Source organism: Sycon ciliatum, chromosome 9 (genome assembly GCF_964019385.1).
Source record: "Sycon ciliatum chromosome 9, ocSycCili1.1, whole genome shotgun sequence".
NCBI classification, from domain to species: domain Eukaryota; kingdom Metazoa; phylum Porifera; class Calcarea; order Leucosolenida; family Sycettidae; genus Sycon; species Sycon ciliatum.
In genome coordinates, this window is record NC_088651.1 from 20,934,135 (window position 1) to 20,959,712 (window position 25,578).

Consider the following 25,578-nt stretch of genomic DNA (forward strand, 5'->3'; position numbering starts at 1 on the left):
AGTATGTCTTGCATTTGTATCGTATTTCACCCAATCACCAACATTTTCAGAGCTAACCCTGCCCCAAAATGTTCACCTCTGACTAACTCATAATATACAGAATGAGTCACACAATCCTACATGTAAACTGCTAGCCCTGTTGATGACGTGGATTGACATGAGTTAACCCATGTGTGCGAAAATCTCCATCTTTCTTGTGAAAAGATTTGTCTCCCGTTATTCTTGTTTCCACAGACTATGACCAGTCTCATCTCCAGCAGTTTGCCGAGCAGCCCTCTCGACCACCATCCTGGCCGATGATGGGCCGTCATCTGCCACTCTTAACACCAGCACTGGCACACCGTCCAGCAGTACCCTGACGTCGTCCACCCCACGAGCAATACAGCGCAAGCACCGGCTGGTATGTACAACCATGGATAGGGAACAACATGCTGAACAAAACAAACACTGTTCCAAGCGTACATGTTGCAGGGGGGGGGGGGGGGGGGGGTCAGTTCTCAGGGCCTTACCAGAGGCATTTCAAATGACGAAATGACTTATCCCGTCCACCAATGTTCATACCTCTTCTCGTGTTCGGCTCGCTCAACGAAGAACCGTGACTACATGATAGTGTCTTGTAGGTCCGGCCATCGAAAAAGTTGACACACCCAAATGGTGCAAAAAGGAATTTTCCGTCAATAATATCCTTTTCCGGTGAATAATCCCATTTGGCCAGACCAACTGAAATACAAGTGCCATGATCCTGATTCTCATGACCAGCATAGAATTACATTTCACATTCGTGTACATTCTGTTTGTCTGTCTGTCTCTCTCTCTTCTCTCTCTCTCTCTCTCTCTCTCTCTCTCTCTCTCTCTCTCTCTCTCTCTCTCTCTCTCTCTCTCTCTCTTCTCTCCTCTCTCTCTCTCTCTCTCTCTCTCTCTGTCTTCTGTCTCTCTCTCTCTCTCTCTCCTCTCTCTCTCTCTCCCTCTCTCTCTCCCTCTCTCTCTCTCTCTCTCTCTCTCTCTCTCTCTCTCTCTCTCTCTCTCTCTCTCTCTCTCTCTCTCTCTCTCTCTCTCTCTCTCTCTCTCTCTCTCTCTCTCTTCTCTCTCTCTCTCTCTCTCTCTCTCTCTCTCTCTCTCTCTCTCTCTCTCTCTCTCTCTCTCTCTATGCTGTTGCCATTCACTGTACTCGTGCATACTTGGCTCTCTGACATGATCAAGTGTCAGCTTGTTATTGCTGCGACCACCTGGCTCACCTATGCACGTGTGCGTGCGTGTGTACGGGTCTGCGTGTGTGTGTGTGTGTGTTTGTGTGTGTGTGTGTGTGTGTTTGTGTGTGTGTGTGTGTGTGTGCGTTTGCGTGTGTGTGTGTGTGTGTGCATGTGCGTGGGTGTATGCACGTGTGCGTGTGGTTGTGTCTCCCAGGGCCAGCACCACCGTGGAGAACCTTACTGAACATGAAGAAGAAGATGAATCCAGTTGACCGTGAGCCTCTTTGCAAACTTACATTCATCACATACTTACCCTGTCACTCCCCGTGTTTTGTGTAGTGTATCAGTGAATGACTCAAAATCGATTTCCATGCATGCCCTTGATCTATGATCTCGCTTGAGTTCCGGTGGACCTGAAGTAGACTTATAAACATCCTACCGCCACAATGCAGCTGGTCACAATGCCTTCATGCTAACCTGGCCAACTAACGCTCTCCTGTACGTACGCCATCATTAGATGATTAGTACCGCTATGTATCATAGGTGCAGGACTGTTTGGTGTCGAAGAATGACTTTTACCAAGCACAGCATACTGATGTATTCACGGTGACTCATCTGTGCATAGACTGCCATACACAATAGGAACGGTCTAGGCTATGAGGCTGACCCCCCCCCCCCCCTCCCAGTTCTCCGGCAACCGACAGTACTGTTCTCACAATGAAAGTAATCGTGGATCCTGCATGGTGCATGCTCACTTTGCAATTCATCATTGTTTACCAGTGAGGGAGGTAGAACTTTGGGTTAATTTTCTGAAATTTCAGGCTGGATTTAGCATGGCCAGGTGTATGAGTATAGCGCTGCAGGTCCCAAATCCAGACCTGTCTCTTAGGCGGGAATTTACCTATGTTTTCTAGATCAGGGCTCTGAAAGCCCAAGGGATAATCTTGGATAAATGGACTGAAGGTGCACCGTCTAGTATTTCTGTGACAAATTACACATTAGCCACATGTGTATCTCTGAAGCACCGGGCACGAAATATGCAGCTTCTTTGCTATCAGGTTTGCTCTATTCTGATATGCGTTGCCCTGAATTTTTCCTGTCTGTGTGCCTGCGCGTGTATGTGTGTGTGTGTGTGTGTATGTGTGTGTGCGTGTGTGTGTGTGTGTATGTGTGTGTGTGTGTAAGTGTGTGTGTGTGTTTGTGCGCATACGTCTACATGTGTGTCTGTGTGTGCACGGATGTATGTTTGTATGTGTGGGTACGTGTGTATGTGCGTGTGTCTGTGTATGGTCTCTACGTAAAACTGTTACTAGAGCTGTTTGATTTCATTGAGAGACAAGACTTTGACGGTGCGGAGGCTATCATCACGCAGTCACCAAACTTTGACATCAACGAGTAAGTGCCGGTTGCTATGCATTTCACTTTCTGGCACTCTGATCACAAGCCAATAATTTGTCAGTACTTTTTGACGGCAAAGCATTTGGCTATTCGCATTAAATTGCTGCTTCTCGACTTGTTCATACGTTTTGGCTACAATGACCAGGTTTAGAATGTCTCTTGAGTGGTCGGCTTAGAAACGTCTCACAGTGATTGCATGTAGAGCATGACATTGAACTGAAGTCGATAGCAATTTTTCCACTGGAATAGTCAGCTCTTTTGCGTGTGGTCTCAGAAGCCATTATTGTTTAGACTCACTCAGGAAACTGTCAGCTCTTCAGTGGTAGTTTTCTCTTCTTGTTTCTTCGCTACAGGACCAATGCTGAAGACCACACACCGCTAGATGTGGCAGTCATGACGGATGCGGTGGTCATTGCAAAGCTTATCATGAAGCATGGTGGCAAGGAAAACCCTATTTGTAAGGACAGAAAGATGCAGTATGTCTCTGGTTGAAAGTCGAGCTTTTCAGTGCTGTTCACTGACTGGCTTCTCGGTTTCATGATTTGCCGTAGTTGTCATGAGTTTCTTGTGCCCGATCGCCTACCTGTCCCCCCCCCCCCCCTCTGTTTGTGTTGGGTCCGATCTGCTCACCTCCCACCGCTTCAGGAGCTGCATGTGCACCTTTGGTCCTCGAGGGTGGTGGCGTGCCACAGATGCGGAAAGCTCAGTCTGAGTTTAGCGGGAACCGTGAAATTTATTAATGAAAACATTTCATTTCTTGCCGTGCAATGTCTCAGAACTCCTTGTCAGTGTGGTGCTTGCTACCTTGTGCACGTCTGACTGTTGGAAAACCTGTATCAGCTGGTGGACTCTAATGTAAAGCCTGTGCCCCACCGTTTTTCATTTTTTCTGTGGAATGTATTTTTATTTCTTCATGCAGTTATCAAGAACCGCTACATTCGCAGTGTGCGACTCACTACCCTGGTCACGGAGGCTGAAGAGCAGGTGGAGAAGCTGACGACCAGTGTTGTCAACCTGGGTGGTGGCATGCCCAATGGTGTCGGGGTGAACCATCCACAAGGCTCACTGACTGCGTCAAGCTCAAAGCTAAAGGTATGCTGCAAGTGAAATTATTTGGGTCTTTTCGTACATTTCAGTAGGTACCATGAGCAAACTAAGCTTATTACCTAATCATGGCCTATTCTTGCGTGTGTGCCTCGATCATAGAGATGGTGGAGTTCCTACATATGCAAAATACTCAGTCTGACCGAGTCTCACACGAACCGTGAATATTTTGTTGTGCAAATCACACAATCTAGTCTCCACCTGGGTTTTTTGTGTGTGTTTTTTTTTCGACTGAACACGACTGATCACACAGCATGGGGCTGTGTTCCCAAAAAAGTCTCCATCTGTTCACCTGATGTTATGTGTGTCTTGTGTCCACATCTTTCCCCAGGAGTATGAACGTCAGCTGCGCGACTGGGAGTGGAGGTATCACACACTTCGGCGTATGCTGCAGATCTATGACAGAGCCAGTACGTGCTTATAATTATGATAAACAGGTTTTTTGTTTATACTTGAAGTATAATAGTTAGTAAAGGAGAGGTTGGTGCGACTTCGGCGACACTTGTGGGATTGTGTGTTGCTCCCTACATGGGAGCTCGCGGGTATCCGGCCGACTTGACTTCTCACTTGACTGACTCACGACTCGTGTGCTCTGGATGGCTGTCATGAGTCAGTCAAGTGAGAACTCAAGTCGGCAGGAAAGCCACCAGCTCCCATGTAGAGAGCAACACACAATAATTGTTAGTGTCCGACAAAACAGATTACTTGTTGACCTACGGTCCTCTCTTTAGTAGTAACAATTGGGAATTTTTGACTTTTGGTTGGAGAGAAGCAAACCACAGAAGCCACATAGTTTCGACTAAGCCTTTCATACCATTACTCTTCAAGTGGAATAAATTGGTGATTAAATTGAGAATATACATTGATATTAAATTTAGGCAAACTTCCAGCTCCAGTTTATGCCAATATTTACATTTTGTGTGTGTTTGTGTGTTCCTCGTGTTATTGCCTGCACCGCAGAGGCGTCAGAGCCACCGAAGTGGGTCAAGCTTTCCGTCATGTCGCCAACAGCACTGCGGGTGGATTTCGACGAGCCGGAGGAAACCAACGGTGCCGTTGTCACCAGATACAAGAGTAAGTCACAATTTGTTCATACAGTGTCTTACCTAGCACTGTCACACCGACACAAATGATATGAAGACTTCACTTGCATTGAAAGACCGAAATTACCCAGTACATGCATTTTCTAGCGGACATTGGTCTGGCTCCACTACCTCCATATAGCTGTTTGAACAGATCATACCTTATGCTACGAAGACTTATCATGCATTTAGTCCAAACACCTCACTGGCTGCACTCTCCAGTTTATCCTTTTCTTTGCTCACTTCCTCCATAGAGCTGTTTCGATCATATAGATCTCATCAGTCATGGTTGGGAGAGTACTGAATAGAGTACTGAATAGCTAAAAAGCTACGCATCACACAAACAGTATAGGCACTACCCTACAAGGAGTCCTACAAGACGAAAGATATAATCAAATAGTTGGTTCAGCTGTGAGTTTCGCATTGCTCACAATCACCAGCCAACCCGAAACAGTTGTGACAAATAACGTGTCGTGCTTGTCTGTTTTCAAATTGTCCTACCTAGAATGGTAATGACTAGAACAAATTGAGCAGTCATAACAATATAAAAGATCTTTATTTCACATTGCTCTGGCTGCATAATTTGTTTTATTCGTTGCCGTTTTAGGCTTACTGTCTCCTCGACCATTGTTTAATTGTCCTGCCTCACTTGCTTGTGTTTTCCACAGTTGTCTGGAGTGCATTTCCTGATTATACCGACAGCAACGAGTTCGTGAAGACTGACCTGCAAGTGATGTGTCATATCATTGAAGATCTGGACGAAGTAAGTGGGTAACATTCAACTGCTGTCGTTATCAAACTGCAGATGTTGCAACAGGCCAGAAGCGTATCCTTGAATCCTTCCAATTTAAACTAGTCACCAGCTATGTGGCCCGAGGGTCACGAAGAGTGAAACGGACTGTTCTGATTTCTGGTGGAAAGCTCTGTTCCGGATATTGAGCCATATATGTGTACCGTACTGTATGGAGTATTAGCCGGCGTCAAGAGTACATAACTCCCAAGGGTGTGCAACGGCCTGCACAACCTCTATGCTGTGCTGCGACCGCAGAACTTCACATCACGTGACATGGTTCAAAAGGTTATGCTGGTAAACATTGCAAAGTGACCACGAGAGAGTTGTACCCAAAGCTGGGTTGCGTACAACCCTGTATCTATCATGCGCAGAGTGCAAGTAATGTGTACGGGTTCATCATGTGATGTGAAGTTCTGCCGTCGCAGACCCCATAGCTGGAGTTGCACACTCTTGCCGGCATTAAGGTCTTTTTGTCTCGAAATACAGACATTATGCCCCATTTGCGACGATTAAAGTGGCCAACATAGTATGATCTGCGCCGACTTTTTTTGCGCGAAAGACTGGTGTTTAAAGCGGCTTATGCTCTGGAAAATATGGTACCGTACTTCCGCGATTAGTCACCCTGTGGCATTTTTTACAATGTCCAACACAGATGGGGCACTGCTCAAGAGAGGGCACTGATTTTTCACTGCTGGTACATGTGCGTCATCCAGCATAAAACAAAGAAAAAACAGAGGCTAAAGTTTACTGTAAACTATCACGACTCAACCGAAAGGGCAGCAAGAACTTCGATTTTGATCCTGAAACCACCAGTGCAATGACATGGACAAGGACATTAACAAAAGCACACCAAACTTGCACATGTGCTTGATTACAAGCTCGGGGGGGGGGGGGGGGGGCACTATTCAAGCGAAGACGCAATTCAAAGGAGGGATCTGACTGCACAATTACGGTACTTAAAGTTGGCTACTATGTAGTTATACTGCTCTTGGAGCATTTCGAGCACTCTTGGCGGGGTTTGCAGCTCTTTATAAACATGCTTTGCTTCACGCAAACGTATTTCATTGCGAAGAGCTGCGCTTCGGTCCTCTGAGCTGTGCTGATGAGCTCTAACGGAGCGAAACAGTTGCTGTCCACAGATTTGAGTATTATGCTCCCTAGTAGTCAGCAATGTCGTTAGGTTCAGCACTCTTACCTTAGCGCGAACCCTTGCCGCTCGCCTTGTGCAACGCTCACTGCTCTTGGTGCATTTCGAGCACTCTTGGCGGGGTTTGCAGCTCTTTATAAAAATGCTTTGAGTAGTTGTAACTATGTGGATTTTGAAGGCCAGCTATCGGCCTAGATTTGTAGAACATTGTCGCATTTGACAACATACTTCCAATGCATGTACTCACCTGGGCAGCATTTACCTAAACAAACTCCAGCTATCCTTGGAACTCTACCATCACACCCACTTTATCATAGCCTTGAATCTATGCCGTGAACTTCTGACAGTTGATTTTATGTTGCCGGTTTGGATATCGAGAAGCTAAATATTTATAATAGGGGTGAAACGAGTATCTATTTTGACCAATCGATCACTCATTCGTAATATTCGATCGAGTATCCGATTATTTCGAGTACTTTTATCAAAATTCAAAAGCGCTAGATTTGTGAGTTCTCGACCAATTCGGAATAAATTATCTGTGAACATAGAACAAAAGTCGCCAACGTCTTGTATAGAGTGTAAAGTAACGATTTTCAACAGCGCTTATATTATCTCATAACAAACTAACGTTACTTGCCGTGGTGATCGCATCGTCCAAGCCATAAAATACTACTCAAATGCATGCATACCAGTCGATGAGCGGTACAACAGAAGTTTTTGAAAATAGAATGCCAATACTAAAATAAAAAAATAAAACGATCGAGTGCAAAATTTCGAATACTCGCTCGTTTGAAATTTTCGAACGAATACTCGAGTATTCGAACTAATCGTTTTACCCCTAGTTCATAAGATTAACTTTTTTTGCTACGTGTTTGCCATTACCTCTCGTCCGTCGTTTGCTCCAGGATGTGACATATTATGTGTATGTGGAGGCATTCAACATGCAGGGGTACAGTGCACCATGCTACTCAACGCCATCGTGTGCCACACCATCCAGTAAGCTTAATACGGCGACACAGGCCAACCAGCGTGCTGCTGTGCTGGTGGATGTGCATGTCTGGCAGTCAGTGCATGCATACACTTGTATGTGTGTGTGTGTGTGTGTGTGTGTGTGTGTGTGTGTGTGTGTGTGTGTGTGTGTGTGTGTGTGTGTGTGTGTTTATGTTTATTTGTAAGAGTGGGCGGGCATCCTTGTGTGCTTTCAAGTATGCTGCACTTGGCATTTCATTTGCATTACCAAACTGTGTCTGTTTCTGCACATCATATCTATCATGTTCGTTGCTACACCATTTGTGTCCATGTCTTTGTTTCAAATATTTGTGAAATGATTTTTTATTAAATTTCATTGATTCCCAACATTACTAGCTCCTATCCTTATTGATCTTGTGCTTTCTTCTAGACTGGAGAACGGCTGTGAATGATTGCAATACTGATGGTGGTAGTAATGGCACAGATGATGCTATTCTGACCCATGTACCGGACCGCTCATGCACATCACATGACACCATGATGACGCTGGACGGCCTCGCTCAGAGTGTGCTGGACGCGGACACTGAGGACGCTCTAGGTAGGCTGACGTGTGCACAACTGTTAGCTCCCGGCTAAACGAAGTCCCCTCACACTTCCAGAACACAGGGGTTTGTAGTATTGAATAATAATATTATTGTATGGACAAAGTATTTAGACACATGCCTCGAAATGGAGGGCACTATGGCTGTATGGAGATACATAACACAGTGAGAAACCGCATATAGTTACACCAGGCACAGTGCATATCTGTCGTGTATAGTGAAGCCTGGATAAGAAGACCGCTCCAACGACCGTCAAAATGTGGTCTCTGTTACCAGGTGGCATCCTTATCCAAGGTCCCATGGTTCTGCTTGCAGTGGTCTTCTTGCACAGGTGGTCGTCTTCTCAACTTTCATTGTTTTTAGATCGAAATCTGAGCTGTTTTCTAGATAGTGGCGAAGCTGCTGAGCAGTGATACGCACTTTGTTCTATGTCTTCAAACAATTGCACGGTTTCACGTACAGGGTGGATCAAGAACCGCTTTTCCGCCTTTCCGCTTCCGGTATGGCTCCAAAATAACACTAAATCTATGTGTGACAGTGTATGTGTTTGTGTTGTGATTCCTCTGCCATGTACTTACAGATAGCCGAGGTCTGAAGCGTAACTGGTTCAAGATGTTTGGTGGAAAGTTCACACATACCCTCGAAGCGGGGTAAGGTGTACTGTGTATTGTCATTTTAACACTGTAACAAAGCCAATCCAAAGGTTACTCATGTATGAGTCCACAAAGGACGGAACAGTTCTGTCCGCAGATTAAGCACATGTTAGGTGTGTGGAACTTTTGCATGGCCATTGACTGTAGCGCTTTGCGAATTTGAAAATCGTGACGCTGAATGTTCCATAGCATTTAGGCCTCAAACGGAAATAGCAAGACCATTGCGATATGTTTGCTGGTCACATCCTTATCCGTTTCCCTCTTTCCCTTGCCCTTTCCAGGTCTCTATACCTGGCTGTTGTGAACTACACGGATGACAATCGTCTGCAAGTGACGGCTGATGGCCATCTGCCTATTCTCCTAGTTGATCAAGATCACAGTGTGGGACAGCACTCTGCCGACATCATGTGGTTCTCAAAGGTAATATTTTCCAAGTATGTGTGTGGCTCAGATGCCCGAACAATTTTGAAATGAGCTGAAGGGTTTACTCGGCAGAGAGACTATTTTGTTATCTGAGAGAATTTTCATGAGTGATGTAAGGTGTCAAGTAGCGATAAATGATAAATCTTACCAACCATACACGTGGCTTTTTGTGTCCACCATTGCTGAGATTATGTGCCCGCATACTGAAAGAAAGTCTTAAACAGATGCATTCTGTTACAAACATATTCGTTTGAGCATTTCCAAGTTTTATAGCATTACAAGTGCAAAGTCTTATCCCGTGTACTTTGCTTCAGATCTGCTTCAACTGGAAGGATACACGCTCACTAAAGGCAATGATCGGCTCTGACCAGTCCACGGCGACACTGGTGTTCCGGCACAAACTACTGCTGGCAGCCATTCAAGCTCAGCTTACGTTCAACCAACCGAACTTGGGTATTCTGCACCCGGACATCATCACCGACTTCAACAAGTGTACCATAGTCACCGTCATGAAACAAGTGCCGGTACGTTTAGGAATTTCTCATCGTAATGACTGGAGGTACTAAGGGCCTCTCATTTCGAATTCTATAGCTATCATCTACCCCATGGGGTACATTGTCAATGTTTTGGTTTATGACCATCAGAAGGCTTCCCATACAGTGGCACTCACTCAGTGTGTACTGTGCGAACATGTGCACTTGCTTGGTGAGAACATTGCCAAGGTCAAGGCTCTATCCTGCACTCTGGCGTTAACATTCGTGCTGTACACCATGCACTGTGACACAATACATGTGCATGAAAAACCGTTTGTAACCGCAAACTACTTAACGGTTATATAGCCATTGAATTCTAGCGGTCGGATAACCGTCAAAGGTGTATTGCTCTACAGATGAGTATGTTCGAATAAGAAGTACAAGTTTCTCTGATGCTCAATGTATATTTTACGTTTGGATCCTGCACTTAGCCTAAATCGAGGGAGTCTCAGTGCCCTTTCATGTTCCCCATGTCTGTACGTGTTATCAGAGTTCTACTTTGAATCAATTCATATAGGATGTGTGAGATATTGATTTTTTTTCTGTGATTACGGCAGAGGTCACAATCAGCTGGCTCAGGCAATCGCTGGATACCAATTCCTAGATTCCTGCGCAAGCGTGTTCACCCAGACCGGCCCAACACGCCCGGTAATGTGGAGAAACCCGACATTGGAGTGTCCGTTTCAGCATCCGTAAGAATTTCTGCATACGTGTTACGCTACTCCGGTGCTAAATCTGTTCTGTGTGTATGTCTGTATGTCTGTGTGTATGTATGTGTGTGTGTATATGTGTGTGTTTGTGTGTGTGTGTGTGTCTGTGTGTGTGTCTGTGTGTGTGTCTGTGTGTGTGTGTGTGTCTCTCTCTCTTTTCTCTCTCACTTGTTCTCCAAAAATACACATGCACCTACGCATACACATTACAAACACACTTTCACACAGCTAACAGATCTCTCATCCAAATCTACCACACACACATGAATCCTGGATTGGCAGTTCAATTTTGCTCACCCGGACACTGCAATACTTGTGTCCTATCAGACAAGTATGGCACCAGGCATGGACATAATTCTCCTACGCAGCCCTTGGACGTAAAAAATTTCTCGGCTGCATTTGTTTTCTTGTGTTCTGTTTTTTTTTAACAGACAAATTCAGTGCGCCAGGACATCTCTCCACCACCGCACTCTCAGGTACGGCATTGGTAGAAACATGATACAGGCACGGAAGGAATGCTCAGAGTATGCAATGGATTATAGAGGAATCCTAGTCACTTACAGTTCTGTTAGTTGAGCTCGAAAGCATGTCAGGAGGAAACTTGAAAGCTGTACCGTAAACATGGCCATTTGAAAAAGATATCATCAATTTCAAGAACGAATTTCCTCGCTATGGTGTCGTGAATGTGGGCCAAGGGCGCAGTTTGGAGTGGTTGAGTGTTTCCAATTGCACCAGGCCGTTGGCAGAACGCACACATTATGTGCCATACGAACACATGAGCATCCCTCTACACTCTTGGACATGCAATGAGTCCCTATTTTATCTACCCAGACTGTCCCTATTTACTGTAATCCTGTTCTCTGTGGTGTGTGTGTTTCTAGAATACTAGTGCGTACACACTGCTGGTCAACCAACTGCTGGATGTCGTGTCGTTCCACACAAACATGCACGAAACTCTACCCAGGTAAGGAGCTGTGGCGTATTCTGTAGAACTTTTGTTCAGCTATCACATGACTTTACTGGGCAGCCATGTTGGTTCAAACTCCAATCCACCCTGAATCGGCAGGGACTGCTAATCGAAACTCGAGGTGTTTTCTGGAGTATAGGCCGCATACCGGTAATTCACCCAACGGAAGTTGGTGCGGCTCGTACTACGATGGTCAAATTAGCGGTGATAAACAAAGTAGATTTCTGCTTGTCGTGACATGAAGGGTGCTGCTTATACTACCAAAAATAAGGTGTTTCTGTGTCTGCATTCCATTTTCAGATAGTTTGTTGGATCTCTTCTATTTCACTGTTGCTCCTAGTTGTCCTCTCTTATGTTTGTTTGATCAAACAAACTCTTGAAAACGACTGTGTTTATTGCACAAGAAATGTCCGCAAAGAATGTTTGTATTGTACTGTGTTTCCACTTGTGATTCTTCCAGGGGTCTGTATGTCGGACTTCTCAAGCTCAGGACGACGGTATCACACATGTCCGTGTACACATCCAGGCTACATCCACTCATGCTGCCGTATATGAAGATCAGCGACAATCCAAACGTTTCAAGGTGAGCCCGAGGCTTCATTTAGCATAGGTTCTGATCCTGGATTTTGCAGGACCTTTGCTGCGTGTCGTCCTCTTGCTCTCTTCTGCTGTGTGTGATGTGAGCGTTGTGCATAAGCTCGCTCGCGATCATGTTTTTGAATCTGTGTGTGTGAAATTTCCATTGCTACAAGCGTGTGATGTGTGTGATATATGTGTGTGTGTGATGTGTGTATGTGTGTGATGTGTGTGTGTATGTGTGTGTATGCTGGCGTGTATTCATGTATGTGCACGTGCATGTGCGTGTGTGTATATGATCGGGTATATTCCTGTAGGGACGAGTGGTTGTGGCTACAGCGTGTTATGAACCAGACACAGGTAAGCTTGAGTCCACTTGTGGTGCTCAACTTCTGAAGACTGAGTGCTGTGGTGTAATCGAGGTATTCGGACGACCAGTGGTTCGGTTAACCGGACTAGAACTTCAGTACTTATTATCTGGGAATATAGCCAACAAAAAAAGACTAGAAATGAAAAACTCAAGTTACAAGACAAGCATACTTATTATGACAGCGAGTAACGTGGCTAGCACACATACATCCTGTGTACAGACACATAACCATGTGTCTCTGTTTGGGGTTTTCGAATGCTACTGTGCTGTATTGCAGGATAGCAATGTGCACCCTCTGCCCGATGAGGTTACGCAGCACGGGCGCACGTTTCAGCAGCGACTGGCTCGTGGAGCGGCACGCTTGCTGACGAAGTTCAACCTGGACGATGGAGAGGAGGACGTCATGGTATGTTAACCGGAGCCCATTGCAGGACAAAACAAGGACGGATTTATTTTACCGCATATAATACAGATGAAAGAGAAACAGAAAAGGACATATGGATACGAGTTAAGAGTAACTCTCCATCACTGTAACATGATACTATATACAGTCAGAAAGTTTATGAGTTTATGAAGTTTAAGTTTATGATATTTATGACCCACCCAAGTTGGGTGGTGTGCTGCTTTGCTGCTTCGAATTGTAGTTAGACCGCTTTGTCAAATATCGTACTGGTCTCGTCATCGTCCAGTAACAATCGACATTCTTTGTTCCGTTGGGACTGTAGCTTTTGCTCGTTTTCGTTGCGCTTGCCTTCCCCTCTTTGGTCTTTCCATAACCTTGAACCTTCCAAGTTGGAAGGCTGTCGGTTAGCGCTACGGAGATGTGTTGAAGTTAGGTGTCAGGACGTCGAATGTCTCAGTACTCTGTCAGTTTTGTGCCTAGTTATTGCACTTTCTGACTGTATATAGTATCATGTTACAGTGATGGAGAGTTACTCTTAACTCGTATCCATATGTCCTTTTCTCTTTTACATATATTTATGGCTCAACATCCGAGTTTCAAATTGAAAGAGAAACAGTATATATTTTATTTCACTCTATGTATTGTCTTCAGGAAGAATGGGTTTTTGTTATGTTGTGATTTTGTACTCGAAATAGATTGTGTGTTCCCGTATTTGTGTGTGTGTGTGTGTGTGTGTGTGTGTGCACATGCAAATGTGCTTGTGTGTTGGTCTGTGTGAGGGTACTTGTGTGTGCGTGTGTGCGCGTGTTTGTGTTCGCATGTGCGTTCACGTGTGTGTGTGTGTGTGTGTTCCTGTGTGTTCAGGAAAACTATCACCTGTACTGCCGTGAGGTGATAGAAGTGAGCGATGACATCACCATGGTGTTGCTCCTACCACCGGCTGACTCACTGTGCCTAGCACCTGGTCAGCAGTGTGTGCTGGATGAGAACCCTGACATCGTACCACTGCCATTGCACTACTTTGAACTGGGTAAGCAGGGTCCAGTGATTTCAAGTGCTGCGTCTGACGTATTTGAGTGCACCTAACGTTACGTAGTGCGGTGCCTATTTGAGCCAAGGCAGGCTGCAGTTTGCGAAATCTGTCTGATGGCCATTTGATGGTGTATTGTGACACTGCAAAGTGCAGGCATGATCAAAGTGTAATCATGTAGTATGCAGAGTTGCAGAGACTACTGCAGCCATTCCGTTTCCCCGTTTCGTCTCGGGGTCCACATACCTGCCAAGTATCCAGATTTTTTCGGGATTATCCCGCAATTTTGGATGAACTCCCGCCAGGGGCGTCACACACGGTACGACCACTACGACTATGGTCGTACCACTTTTCGTCCAGGATGGTCCACCCAATTCATCCGAAAAAGCAATAAAAAAATTCAAGGATCTTCGGACTTGTACAAAACATCGCAACTGTTACTTTCATTGCAAGGAGCATACAGACTTGATGCCTAGCACTAGCAGCTAGCTATTGCCCAAGACTCCAGGCAGCTATCCATTACGATAGGCGGTTGGAGTCACGGGTAGAGACAATCAGACGATGGATTCCTCACGGACGCATCCACTGCAAACTTGACGGAAACAGAGCTGAGCTGGCGGCGATCACTGGGTCCAGAACTAAAATTTTCCAAGATCGGCCATGTTACAATGGTGATCAGCACGGTCAAGAGACACTACAAGCATCTCATTTGTCAGCTACAACATTATTATTATTCTTTCCACAACGACACCTACCTAGTACCTCTGGCTCCTGACGATCTACTGCAAGCGGATTCGAAAATGCATTACATCCGCGAACGCAGCGCTTGTCAACAGAAAAGGGAAGCGCTTCATTCTCCGAAGTTGAAAATTGTTTGGACTGCTGCTCCACGGCGGCAGAATATTGCAGCTGTTCACCGACGCGACCCGCTTCACCCATTATTATAACGATTTATGATTGTTTCGTTCCCCGAGTTTTCTGGTAGCAGCAACAAGAATTGCGTCCGCGACGACAGGACGAAAGTCTCTCGCAAACTAAAGTCCTGTTGCCACGAAGACAGAGAAGAGTCCGCAAGCGCTTTCTTCTGCTTCCAGTGTTGCAGCTCTCCGGTCCACTGGCAGATCTTTCAATCCCACCGAACAAAAAAAAAAGGATCTTCTTCTCTCTCTAAAAACAACTAAAATTACTTCGCGACTGTCCAGGCCGCGGCCGTGTACATAGTGCACGCGACGCGGCAGACTTTTGCAGGACACGACATACGTTTTTCCACAGCGGCTGGCGCTAGATCAGATAGAAGGCGCAGCACGCTTGTTGTACTTCGAATTTTGCGATTTTTCCTAGGGCAATGGCCCTGAATCATTGAATGGGTTCCTTTTGCCTTGCTTGGCTACCTACGATGTACAGAAAGTACCAAAAAATCCATGAGAAGTATGTGTTTGGAGCTGGAGTGGGGTTGTCTAATAAGTGCTAGGGGAACCCTCCTTTGCGGCTGTAGAGTGCTAAAACGTGGCCTGTTTAACAATAGCCGAAAAACCCTTATTTTTTTCTCCGGGGGACACCCCCCGACCCCCGTCGTACCACTCACAGCCACCCTGTGACGCCCCTGCCCGCGATCCCGAAATTCCTGTCGATTATCCCGAAATTCCTGTCGATTATCCCGAAATTCACTGTACAAGAAACAATCTTGATATTGTACTTGGAGCACTTCAAATGACTTGTCACAGGCCAGTAGTTGTCCTTATTGATCCCGGACCGCCATAGCCTGCAGTACCAGTGGATCTACTAGTGCTCCTTCCATGAGCAGTCTCTGAAAAACCTCCGTTTATGAGTCTTGAACATGTGTAAGTGTGATCCGATGATCACCATCAACCATCTATTATCGAATTGTTGGTGCCATCAAAAGTGGAAAAGGATTTTTTGGTAATGATATGACATATCCCGAAAAACAAAGGCAAATCCCGGGATTTTGCCATGGCGATCCAGAAAAAGCACTCTCAGTACTTGGCAGGTATGGGTCCACGTCTGTATCATCGGGACAACAAAGTGTATCCTGCTCGGGTCTGTATCCTGGTGTAAATTGCAAGTGCCTACTGACCTGCGATTTCTATAGACGCTCTCATGTGATGATAGTAAGCACAGTTTGAAACATTTGTAATGTGGCCTGCTTTCCATTTACGCCTAAAACTTTCGGGATATACCCTGAAGCAACCGTGGCCTACTCGAATATTTGGCCAAGCCTTGAGCATTGCTTCTCCAACTCCCAAACGCGCTGTTTACTGCTACCGTTGTGACGCACGTAAAGGCACATGCGCTTAGGAGTGAGTTTTTGCTTTTTTTTGCTAGTTTTTGCGGGTCGTTTTGTCTCACGCATAGGCACATGCACTTGAGTTGCTAGTGTACCGGTACCTTACACAATTATGCACAATTAGTAATCTCCTGTCCAAGCGCCTACGTCGCCAGACTGAAGGCGTCACTCGGATCAATGATCCAAATGCGTATGTTGTCCCTGCCACCAGGCGAGTCTCTGGTGACTGTCGGCCGCTCGTTTCTGCTGTTAAATTATGGAACGCCCTGCCCCAAGAGTTCAAGTCCCTCGCCTGCCATAGATCATTCAAGAGACTTTTAAAGGTTTATTTTTATGGTTAGCCAGCATCTAGGCTTGGACTTGGAGTCGTGACTCAACTGTGCTTTCTTCTTCTTTCTTTTTCTTTTGTTCCCTTTCTCTTTTTCTTTTTGAGTATTTGCAGTCTGTGTTACCTGTGTTTTTCTCTCTTTCGTGGAGGCTTGCTTGTTGTATCCTTGGCTCTCGGCCGTTACTTTATCGCCATCATAATATTGGGCACCATTGCCCGTTTGGTCTGCGATACAAAATAAAATTTCAACAACAACATAGTGCAATACCGCAATGCACATTGAACTACTGTAAAAGCCATAATATTACAACGAAGTGCTAACTCTAACGAGTTAACCCTTTGAGACCCCACTGAAAGTACGACAATTTACGCACCTTCAAATGACATGCACTTTCGCTCGTATCTCTATGAAACATTCACCGATTTTTACAAACTAACCACCGTTGGAAAGGTATTTCCAAGACGAAGAGAATAGTGCCACACTCAAGCCAACTACCTGCACAGCCTCTGCTCTGCGTGGCCTATAATGCCGCCCAAAACAGCAGCCGTGCGCGAACAGCTTCAGCAAAGTTCAAACAGCCGCCATTCCATTCTCCTTCATCGCATCGACTTCAAATAAACTACAGCGGAAAGCTCGTTTCAAGCGCAAAATCTTTGTGTGCAGCATGCTTGAGTATGACGTACCATTCCGGGGAAATCTCATGCCAAGTGCAGCGTGAAAATTTGAATTTTTCGATCTGAGTGCATTTTTCAGTTTGTCTCCGACTTCGAGTCTCACCACGGCGGCATCGTAACTCCTAGAGACTTCGGCTTACTTCGACATGATAGCCAAGGGTCTTTTCTAAGCGTAGATACTTTGTTTATGAGAATCGGTGAAGGAACACAAGAGATAAAATTATTTTAGTGTCACTGTATACCAAACGATCGAATTCGATCGTTGGGGTCTCAAAGGGTTAACGAGGAGAAATCTGTCGTTAAAATAGAAATCGTTGTACAGAAATCGATACATATACTGTCCTATTGAGCGTTGAGAATGAGTGAGAATCGTTACCTTTGGTACACGTAAACTAGTCGATTTTGGGAAATCGTTATATATGCGCCTGGTTAGAATAATGGCTTTTACAGTATGTGAACATGGTGTTTTTGTGGTGTCTGTGTTTCGCGGGATGGATTGCATTTGGGTTCACTTATAAGCCCATGCGCTTATTTGTGAGGGTGCGCTGATGCATGTGCCTATAGATGCGCTGATGTATAGGCACATGTGCTTATATGCGCGTCACTACGGTAATAAATGACTTCTCGTTTGGCGTGGCCCATCATCGGGTTGAATAGCCCGTCACCAGAAAGCATGAAGTTCACATACCTCTTGCCTATTCTCTTGCTCCCATGCAGCTCACAAGGTGATGTTCTCCCAACCGTTTTGTGATCTGTATACTCGTGTGTCGTCCGTGCTGGACTGTCGACGACTCTGCTCCGAGCAGTTGTCACGCAAGGTACGGAACATGATACACTCACTGCTGCTGAGTTCGGCGTGCATTTTAAAGAAAACTGTTACTGGATCAAAGACACGTTATGCCCAGACACACACACACACACACACACACAGACACACACACACACACACACACACACACACACACACACAGACACACACACACACACACACACAGACACATACACAGACACAGACACATACACAGACACACACACATACACACACATACACACACATACACACACACACACATATACACACACACACACACACACACCTTTGACCTTTGACCTTTGACGCCCATCGCCGGAGGCGATGATAGCAATGCTACGGCAGAAGCCATAGCAACTTGTGCTGGGATTACACCATTCAACAGCTTGCAAGGCTGAAGAATTGACCGTCACCATTCAGCCTGGTCTACACCATACAGCTATTTGGAGTGACATTTTCTGGCCAGTGAATCCCTTTTTTTGGTCTTTTTCATTTTTTTCTTTTTTTTTCTTTTTTCTTTTTTTTTCTTCTTTTTTTTCCCGCACACACATCACACCACATACTCCGGCATGCACTGGCTGTTGGTAACCACCCAGGAGAATGAAAGAAAAGTCAGGAAGAGTCTGAGAAAGAGAAGAAAGACGTGTGTGACCATAATCGTCGGGAATCGAACCCGCAATCTATCGATTGGAAATCGCTGCACATACCACTGCACCATATGGGACACACACACACAAACACACACACATACATGAACAGACATACACAAACACAAACATACATAATGCACAGACACACAGACAGACACACACACACACACACACACACACACACACACACACAAACAAACACACACACACACACATGAACAGACATACACAAACACAAACATACACTTGCACAGACACCCATGTACACATGCAGAAACGTACATGTACTGTACACATGCACAGACGTACGCATGCATAAACACGTACGCACACACACACACACACACACACACACACACACACACACACACGCACACATATACAATCAACTTCGCTAATAACGACTGCGGATTTAACGACAATTCGCCGATAACGACAGAGTTTCTCTGCCCAGAGCAAAGTCCATTCTACCCATATACATGTAATGAGACTTCGGGTATAACGACACTTCGCGGATAAAGACACTTTTCTGATGCCCACCCGAGTGTCGTTATACACAAAGTTGACTGTACATACACGTACATGCACAGACCCACATATGCACATAAAATAAATACATTATACATGCACAGACCCACATATGCACATAAATACATTATACATGCTTGCAAACTAAAAGTAAAGTCACATAAATTGTTACCGCTCTTTGCCTCGCCTTCACTTCTCAGGCATTCACCAAGGAAGAGACATTAGCAGCACAGATTGAACTGGACGAGGTGAACCACCTGCAGTCGGATCTCGATGCCGTTTGGGACAAGATGAGGTGGGTCCGTGACATCGTGCACCAGGGCAAGGACAAGCTTCCATCTTGCACCGTTGTGCTCCGGCGCATGTTCACGGCGGGCGTTGGCACTTCGTCGGCCCATGCTCTGCCAAGCTTTGCACGACGAGGAGCTCGTGGTGTGAACACTAGAAGAAGTAAGTGATGCAGATGGTATTCATTTTGTACTCCAACACATTAACTAACTCTATACAATGCACTCATAACAACAGCAAAAATGAAGAAAGTCAAGTTCCATAACGTTTTCTTGTGACTGTCATCAGTGGAACGCCGTCACATAAAAATGTAATAACTAAAACACACACTTTAATATACATGTAGGTAATATGGTTTCAGGTAGAAATACAGCAGCTAACAAGTACAAAAAGCGAGACGGCGTTCCACTGATGACAGTCACAAGAAAACGTTATGGAACTTGACTTTCTTCATTTTTGCTGTTGTTATGAGTGCACAATTTATCTTATTTATTGCCATTTTACGACTATTGTCTCCTCGTCGATTGTTCTATACAATGCATTTGAGATTTTTGAAAATACTCTGCTGCTCTTCAAATTATAACAACAGTAAAACCTGTGGCTAACGGCCACCCCTTGCGGCCAGAGAAAGTGGTCTTTCGTGGCAGGTTGTCCTTAGTTAAAGGTTTGCCCCGCACAGCCATTATGTGAATGTGAGACCGTCCGTGCCGGGCAAAGTGGTCTGTAGTACCAGGCTGATCACTTATCACGATGGTCTTTAGTTACAGGGTTTACTGTACCGTTGGTGTTCCGGTGTTAGGACCTAACAAGGTTGAAACAGCTAGCTCTCGTGATATTGAGTTCTGTGTTGATGTTTCTATGTGTCTATGTGCGTACGTGGGTCCATATCTATGTGTCCGCGTGTATGTGCACGTGTGTACGTCTGTGTGTTCTCGATCACAGGCCTACAGCACAATAGCTGGTCGTCCAACTCCGTACGTCTTCAGCAGCAGCAGCAGCTGCTCCTGCAGCAGGCCAAGCGCCAGCGTAATCACCTGCAGAGACGTGCATCGCTGGAGACAACCGAGATATTCAATGACATTGTCGACAAGAGCAACGGACCGGCCAACGGCGGAGCGAATAATAGCACAACTCTGAGACAGGGCGGAGATGGTGGCGGTGGTGCACGGGACGCAGGCAATCGCCAGGCCACGATGCCGACGAATCGCCGAGGATCCCTGCCAAGCGTTGGGTACGTTGGTGGTGCCGGAAGCTTCTCCACCCTGCCGCGCTCTTCGCGCCGTTCCTCCTCCACTCACGGTGCACTGCTCGAGGAGAGAAGTGAATCTTCGCACGCCACCGGAAATGCTGCCGTTGGTCATCATTCGCGCAGCAGTGCCGCCATGGACCGCGCTACGCAGTCCGCGTCGGAGTCCAACACGGTCATGTCGGACCCGAACATATCGCGTCACAAGGCGGACTCCGCCGGCAATGTGCACTCACATTCCGTGATGCACAGGCGTCACGCGCATGCGCAAGCTGGCAGCCCAGACGACGAGCTATCCCGTAGCTTTCCTCACGGCAGTCCTGTTCATGCGCTGACCGACAACATGGACAAGGGACGGGCCAGCCCAGCGCCGCCGAAACGCTCCTCGTCCCACGCTGCCATGAACGTCCATCGCCTGTCTCGCACCGGCAGCCCACAGTACTCTGAGGACGGCGGTGAACACCCGCCTCCGTACACGAGTAGCAGTAACTCCGTCTCGCCGGATGGAACACTGGGCAGGCAGCACGCCGCACAGCAGCGACATCATCACACCATGACGATGGCGACGTCACCGGATGGTACGTTTGTGCAGCAGGGCGGAAACATGGGTGCCGTCGCCAATGCCGTGGGCGCTCTGGAGCACACGCGGGGCTCTCCGATGAACGCCCACGGCACTACACCATCCCCGGACAGTATGACCTACTCGAGCTCCTCGTACTCGGGTTCGTCTTCCGCCTCGTCCACATTCTCTCGCTCCAGCTCCAGTCGTGTCAACACCGGCCATGCCGTCGCCACCGGCAACCGGAGCCTGTCTCCGTCGAACAGCTCTGGTTCGTTCTCCTCGGCACGCTCTGGTGGTCATGTGACTAGCTCATCGTCACCGGATGAGTTTGGCAGCGGGAACATTGCCACGTTGCAATTGTCAGCGGGCAGCTCTTCGTCAAACCGGTCCAGCACTCTGCCAGCGTCCACAGCGAGTCGCATTCACCCGTCCGCGCCGGCGGGGAAAACTCTCTACGCACGGACAGACTCGAGCGGTGCGTCAACGTTTCAACGTACGCCACCGCTGCGTCGAAAACAGCCGGGTGGTGCATCAGCCGTCACGCAACATCAGCAATCTCAGGCTGAGGAGCAATCGCACCACTTGACGCACCAACACGCCGCACCCCCATCTGCCGGCAACGCCAAGCGGAGTTCCGTGCCAACCGGCCCGACGACATCCTCATCATCACAGCAACCGCCAGTGCACGGCGGCGACGGGCAGTTCGGCCGTTTCGGTGCCCGCGTTCCGGCACCGCAGCAGGCACCGCCCCCACCGACGTACGCACACCCTCAACGGCACAACACCACCACCACCGCTGCCGCCGCCACCAATCACCACAGTCCTGCGTCATCGTTTGCGTCCGTCGACCGAGCCGCTCGCCCGCACGGCCGCCCGCGACGCAGCATTTCCGACACCAGCTTCGGAAGCCCGCCGTCACAGCAGCAGCAGCAGAAGCAGCAATACGAGCAGCAGCAGCAACACGTCCAACAGCAGCAGCAGAGCAGCACAGCGAGGGTGATGCGAACACAAGCCACCCAGTCACATCTGCATAGGCGGACGTACTTAGAAACGGGCGGAGACTCCGGAAGCGACCGCTCAGCCCGCTCCTCGCCAACTCCAGGTCAGTTTATATATTTATTATTATTATGTGCTTGTTCGCGTAGACATCAGCATGGCCTGCAGCTGCATTAATGGGCATGCAAATCATGCAAACCAGACAAAAATGTTCGCATAAGCCACTTCGAATAGATACAAAAGACCATAACAGTTTCAGAAAAAGAAGAAATATGCGAAAAGAAGACAAAAACTAGGGTGCCGACACCACTCGGGCACAGATGCCCACCCAACCGCTTCGGTCAGCAGCAAGGGCACGGAACGCCTCCAGATCGACTTTGCTTGACAAGGAAAGTCCAATCCGCTTGGCATCATCTTGTAGTAGCGTTGGTAGTGTGTGTCTTGGTCGTCCCCTCCAGCCCGCTGGGCGAGGCTCTGCGAAGTACGCTCCCATGGCCAGTGATGGTGGGGAGTCAGCCGGGAGCCGGAGGACGTGCCCAAAGAGCCTCCACGTAGCTCTCAAGATGATAATGCCGAGAGGAACCGCGCCGGTTCGCTCATAGAGCCTCTCGTTCCTAATCCGATTCGGGAACACAATGCTGATTAGCGCCCGCAGCTGTTTTCGGTGGAAGGCCTCAATACGGCTCAGCTGCTGTTTCGTTGGTGCCCATGTTGCACAATTGTAGCAGAGTACAGGGAGTACAAAGGCATTATAGAGCCGGATGCGGAGATCCTCCGAAACTAGCGACCTACGGATCCACAGCGTCCAGAGTTTACCAAAGGCAACAGTTGCCAGTTGCTGTCGCCGTAGCATATCCTCGGCATCACCTAATAGGGACCCGAGTTTCTTGGTGGTTCGCCACTCCTCCTCGATGCGATCAGTTTATATGCTGGCTGCTTAAGAAGCTCTTGATCCATATCAATTGAGCTTAATGAATATACAGTGAGAGAGAATAAAAAAAATTTGGTTGTTGATTTGATTTCAAACCTCCATGAAGTTTTTGAAGCATGATTTAATTTGTTGCCTTTATATTCTTCTGCATGGATATAGCTGCTTGTGGACATTTTGAAATGTTGACTGCAAAGAGCCTGAAGCTTGTATTTTTCATTGGTCCGGTTTGGAATAGTCATTGTTTTCAAACCTGATCTTTGAAGTTTGATATCCAATCTGCATTGTATTTTGTTCTGCTGTGTGTGTTCTTTAGCTGGTTCGCTCTTGACACCCGGTGGCATATCGACCAGTGGAGCAAACTGGGTGAGAGTATTTCCACTCTTCGCCTCTCCTCAACTGCTGGCAAAGGGAACCAATATCAAGGTAATTTGCTTCTCTAACAGTCCCAAATTGGTCATTCTTCAACAGTCCCAAATTGGTCATTCTCTAACTCCCAAATTGTTCCTATCCCCTTATCCTCCTTCTCATCCTTTCGCCTTCTCTCTGATTCCTTATAGACCCTACCTCTATTAAATTTGTTCAGTTTGGCTTGCTTGTCTGTCGGTCGAACGGTTTGTATGTTTATCTGTCTGCGTGCTAATTAATTTGTCTCTCTCTCTGCCTCTCTGCTTCTCTGCCTCTCTCTCTTTCTCTCTTTCTCTCTCTCTCTCTCTCTCTCTCTCTCCCTCTCCCTCTCTCTCTCTTTCTCTCTCTCTCTCTCTCTCTTTCTCTCTCTCTCTCTCGATCACTCTCTCTCCCCCGTCCCTCCCTCTCTCTCTCTTTTGCGTACCAACAGATTAAGATCACCCCTACGACTAGTTGTCGCGAGGTGATTGAACTTGTCATGGACGAAGTCCGGAGATTGACGTCTGGCTCAACTCGTGCCCAATCACTGATTCTCGACATCAACGCGTACTGTCTAGTTTCCAAGGTGGAGGGCCGCGACTGCCCACTGCCCGATGATTTCAAACCGCTCGAGCTAGCCGATCAGGAGTCCCGTCGTCAGATGTACATACGCGAGAGAAGCGCCGCGGAGCAAATGCTGCAGCAGGGGCAGTCTACGAGTGTGTGATCTTATACTACTCGGTGGTCAGCTACAAGCAAGCGCAGTCAACAAGTATGTGACAATATTTCGTCAGCTACACGCAGGAGCACTCAGCGAGTGTTTGACCAAGCTAACAGAGGTAGAAGTAATTATTGATAGTGATACTTGCATTGGAGAAGTAGTGCTGTTCAATGTCACCTGAGTGGTGTTGGTCGGCCAAATCGCCCGAATATGTCTGCCCAGCATCCGTTGTGGCAAAATATGGGAAATTGTGTCCAATAGCTGCTCGTTGTGAACACAATTTATCCTGTTACCATGTGCAAGGAGCAGGACCCGCTTGCCATGTATACTATTATGCTATTTTACCAGCCCTTGAAACAAAAGATGGATAGTGGATTTGTGCCTGCCTACACACAGGCACGTACTTACATGTAGGTTTTACACTTTTGAAATGCTGAGATTATATCCGCTATTCATATAGTCTTTAATTAAGACCACTGAAATGAAATGATATCCTATGTTGGAGACCACTGAAATGATGTTATGGCATGCCTGTGCTATACGTGTGGTGCTATGCATGTTGAAATAACCACACTATACACGTAATTCATACTGTCTCTGAGCTGCAGCGACCATAATATTCTATTTCTCTATTTAGTAAATTCTAACCATTTGGGAGCCCGTGTCTAGAACCTCCGCTCCACTAGATCCCCCTGATCCTGCGGACAAAAGTCTACACTGAATGCTCTGGCACTTTTTTTTTGTGGGAGTGAATCTATTATAATATTTATAGCGTTGAGTTCTATCTGAAGTGAATGACTTAAAACACAGTGTACGTTTATTGTGAAGGCTACTTGCTGATTATATTCTGGAGTTTCGATGAGAGTATTCAATTTTGAACAGATTCTGCGATACACTCTAAAACCGGATCCCTCATACCCGTGCTAATGAGTTTTAGCGTGTGGTTGTGCCTGTGCTGACAGGTTGGGTGTGCTGTCGTGCTTTGGGGTCGTGTGTTTTATTGAGATGCAGAGAAGATAATTCTCTGTACACGTATCTTGAATTTCCGTCTGATGATCGATGCAGTACGTGTAACTCAGAATTACGGAACAGTTCTTCTATTCATGTGTCTACATAAACATGCGTCCGCGTGTGGTAGCCCGTTTCGTGTACCCTTACCTTTTAGAAAAGCACTCCTGACAGCCTTTGTATATTTGTGCTGTG

At 46.8% G+C, this 25,578-nt stretch overlaps 1 protein-coding gene across 1 annotated transcript; it reads left to right on the plus strand.

Moving 5' to 3' along the window:
- Positions 1-200: 200 nt before the first annotated feature.
- On the plus strand, positions 201-25,283 carry LOC135825147 (uncharacterized). The gene is made up of 25 exons (XM_065337879.1): positions 201-400; positions 1,405-1,464; positions 2,504-2,585; positions 2,942-3,045; positions 3,508-3,680; positions 4,024-4,102; positions 4,653-4,766; positions 5,443-5,537; positions 7,620-7,710; positions 8,114-8,281; positions 8,866-8,935; positions 9,220-9,358; positions 9,676-9,885; positions 10,452-10,586; positions 11,036-11,080; positions 11,486-11,568; positions 12,032-12,154; positions 12,465-12,507; positions 12,795-12,923; positions 13,785-13,950; positions 17,976-18,076; positions 19,448-19,697; positions 20,478-22,445; positions 23,584-23,693; positions 24,106-25,283. The coding sequence occupies exons 2-25, from the start codon at positions 1,437-1,439 to the stop codon at positions 24,379-24,381; spliced, it is 4,782 nt and encodes a 1,593-aa protein (XP_065193951.1). The 5' UTR covers positions 201-400; positions 1,405-1,436; the 3' UTR covers positions 24,382-25,283.
- The last annotated feature ends 295 nt before the right edge of the window (positions 25,284-25,578 follow it).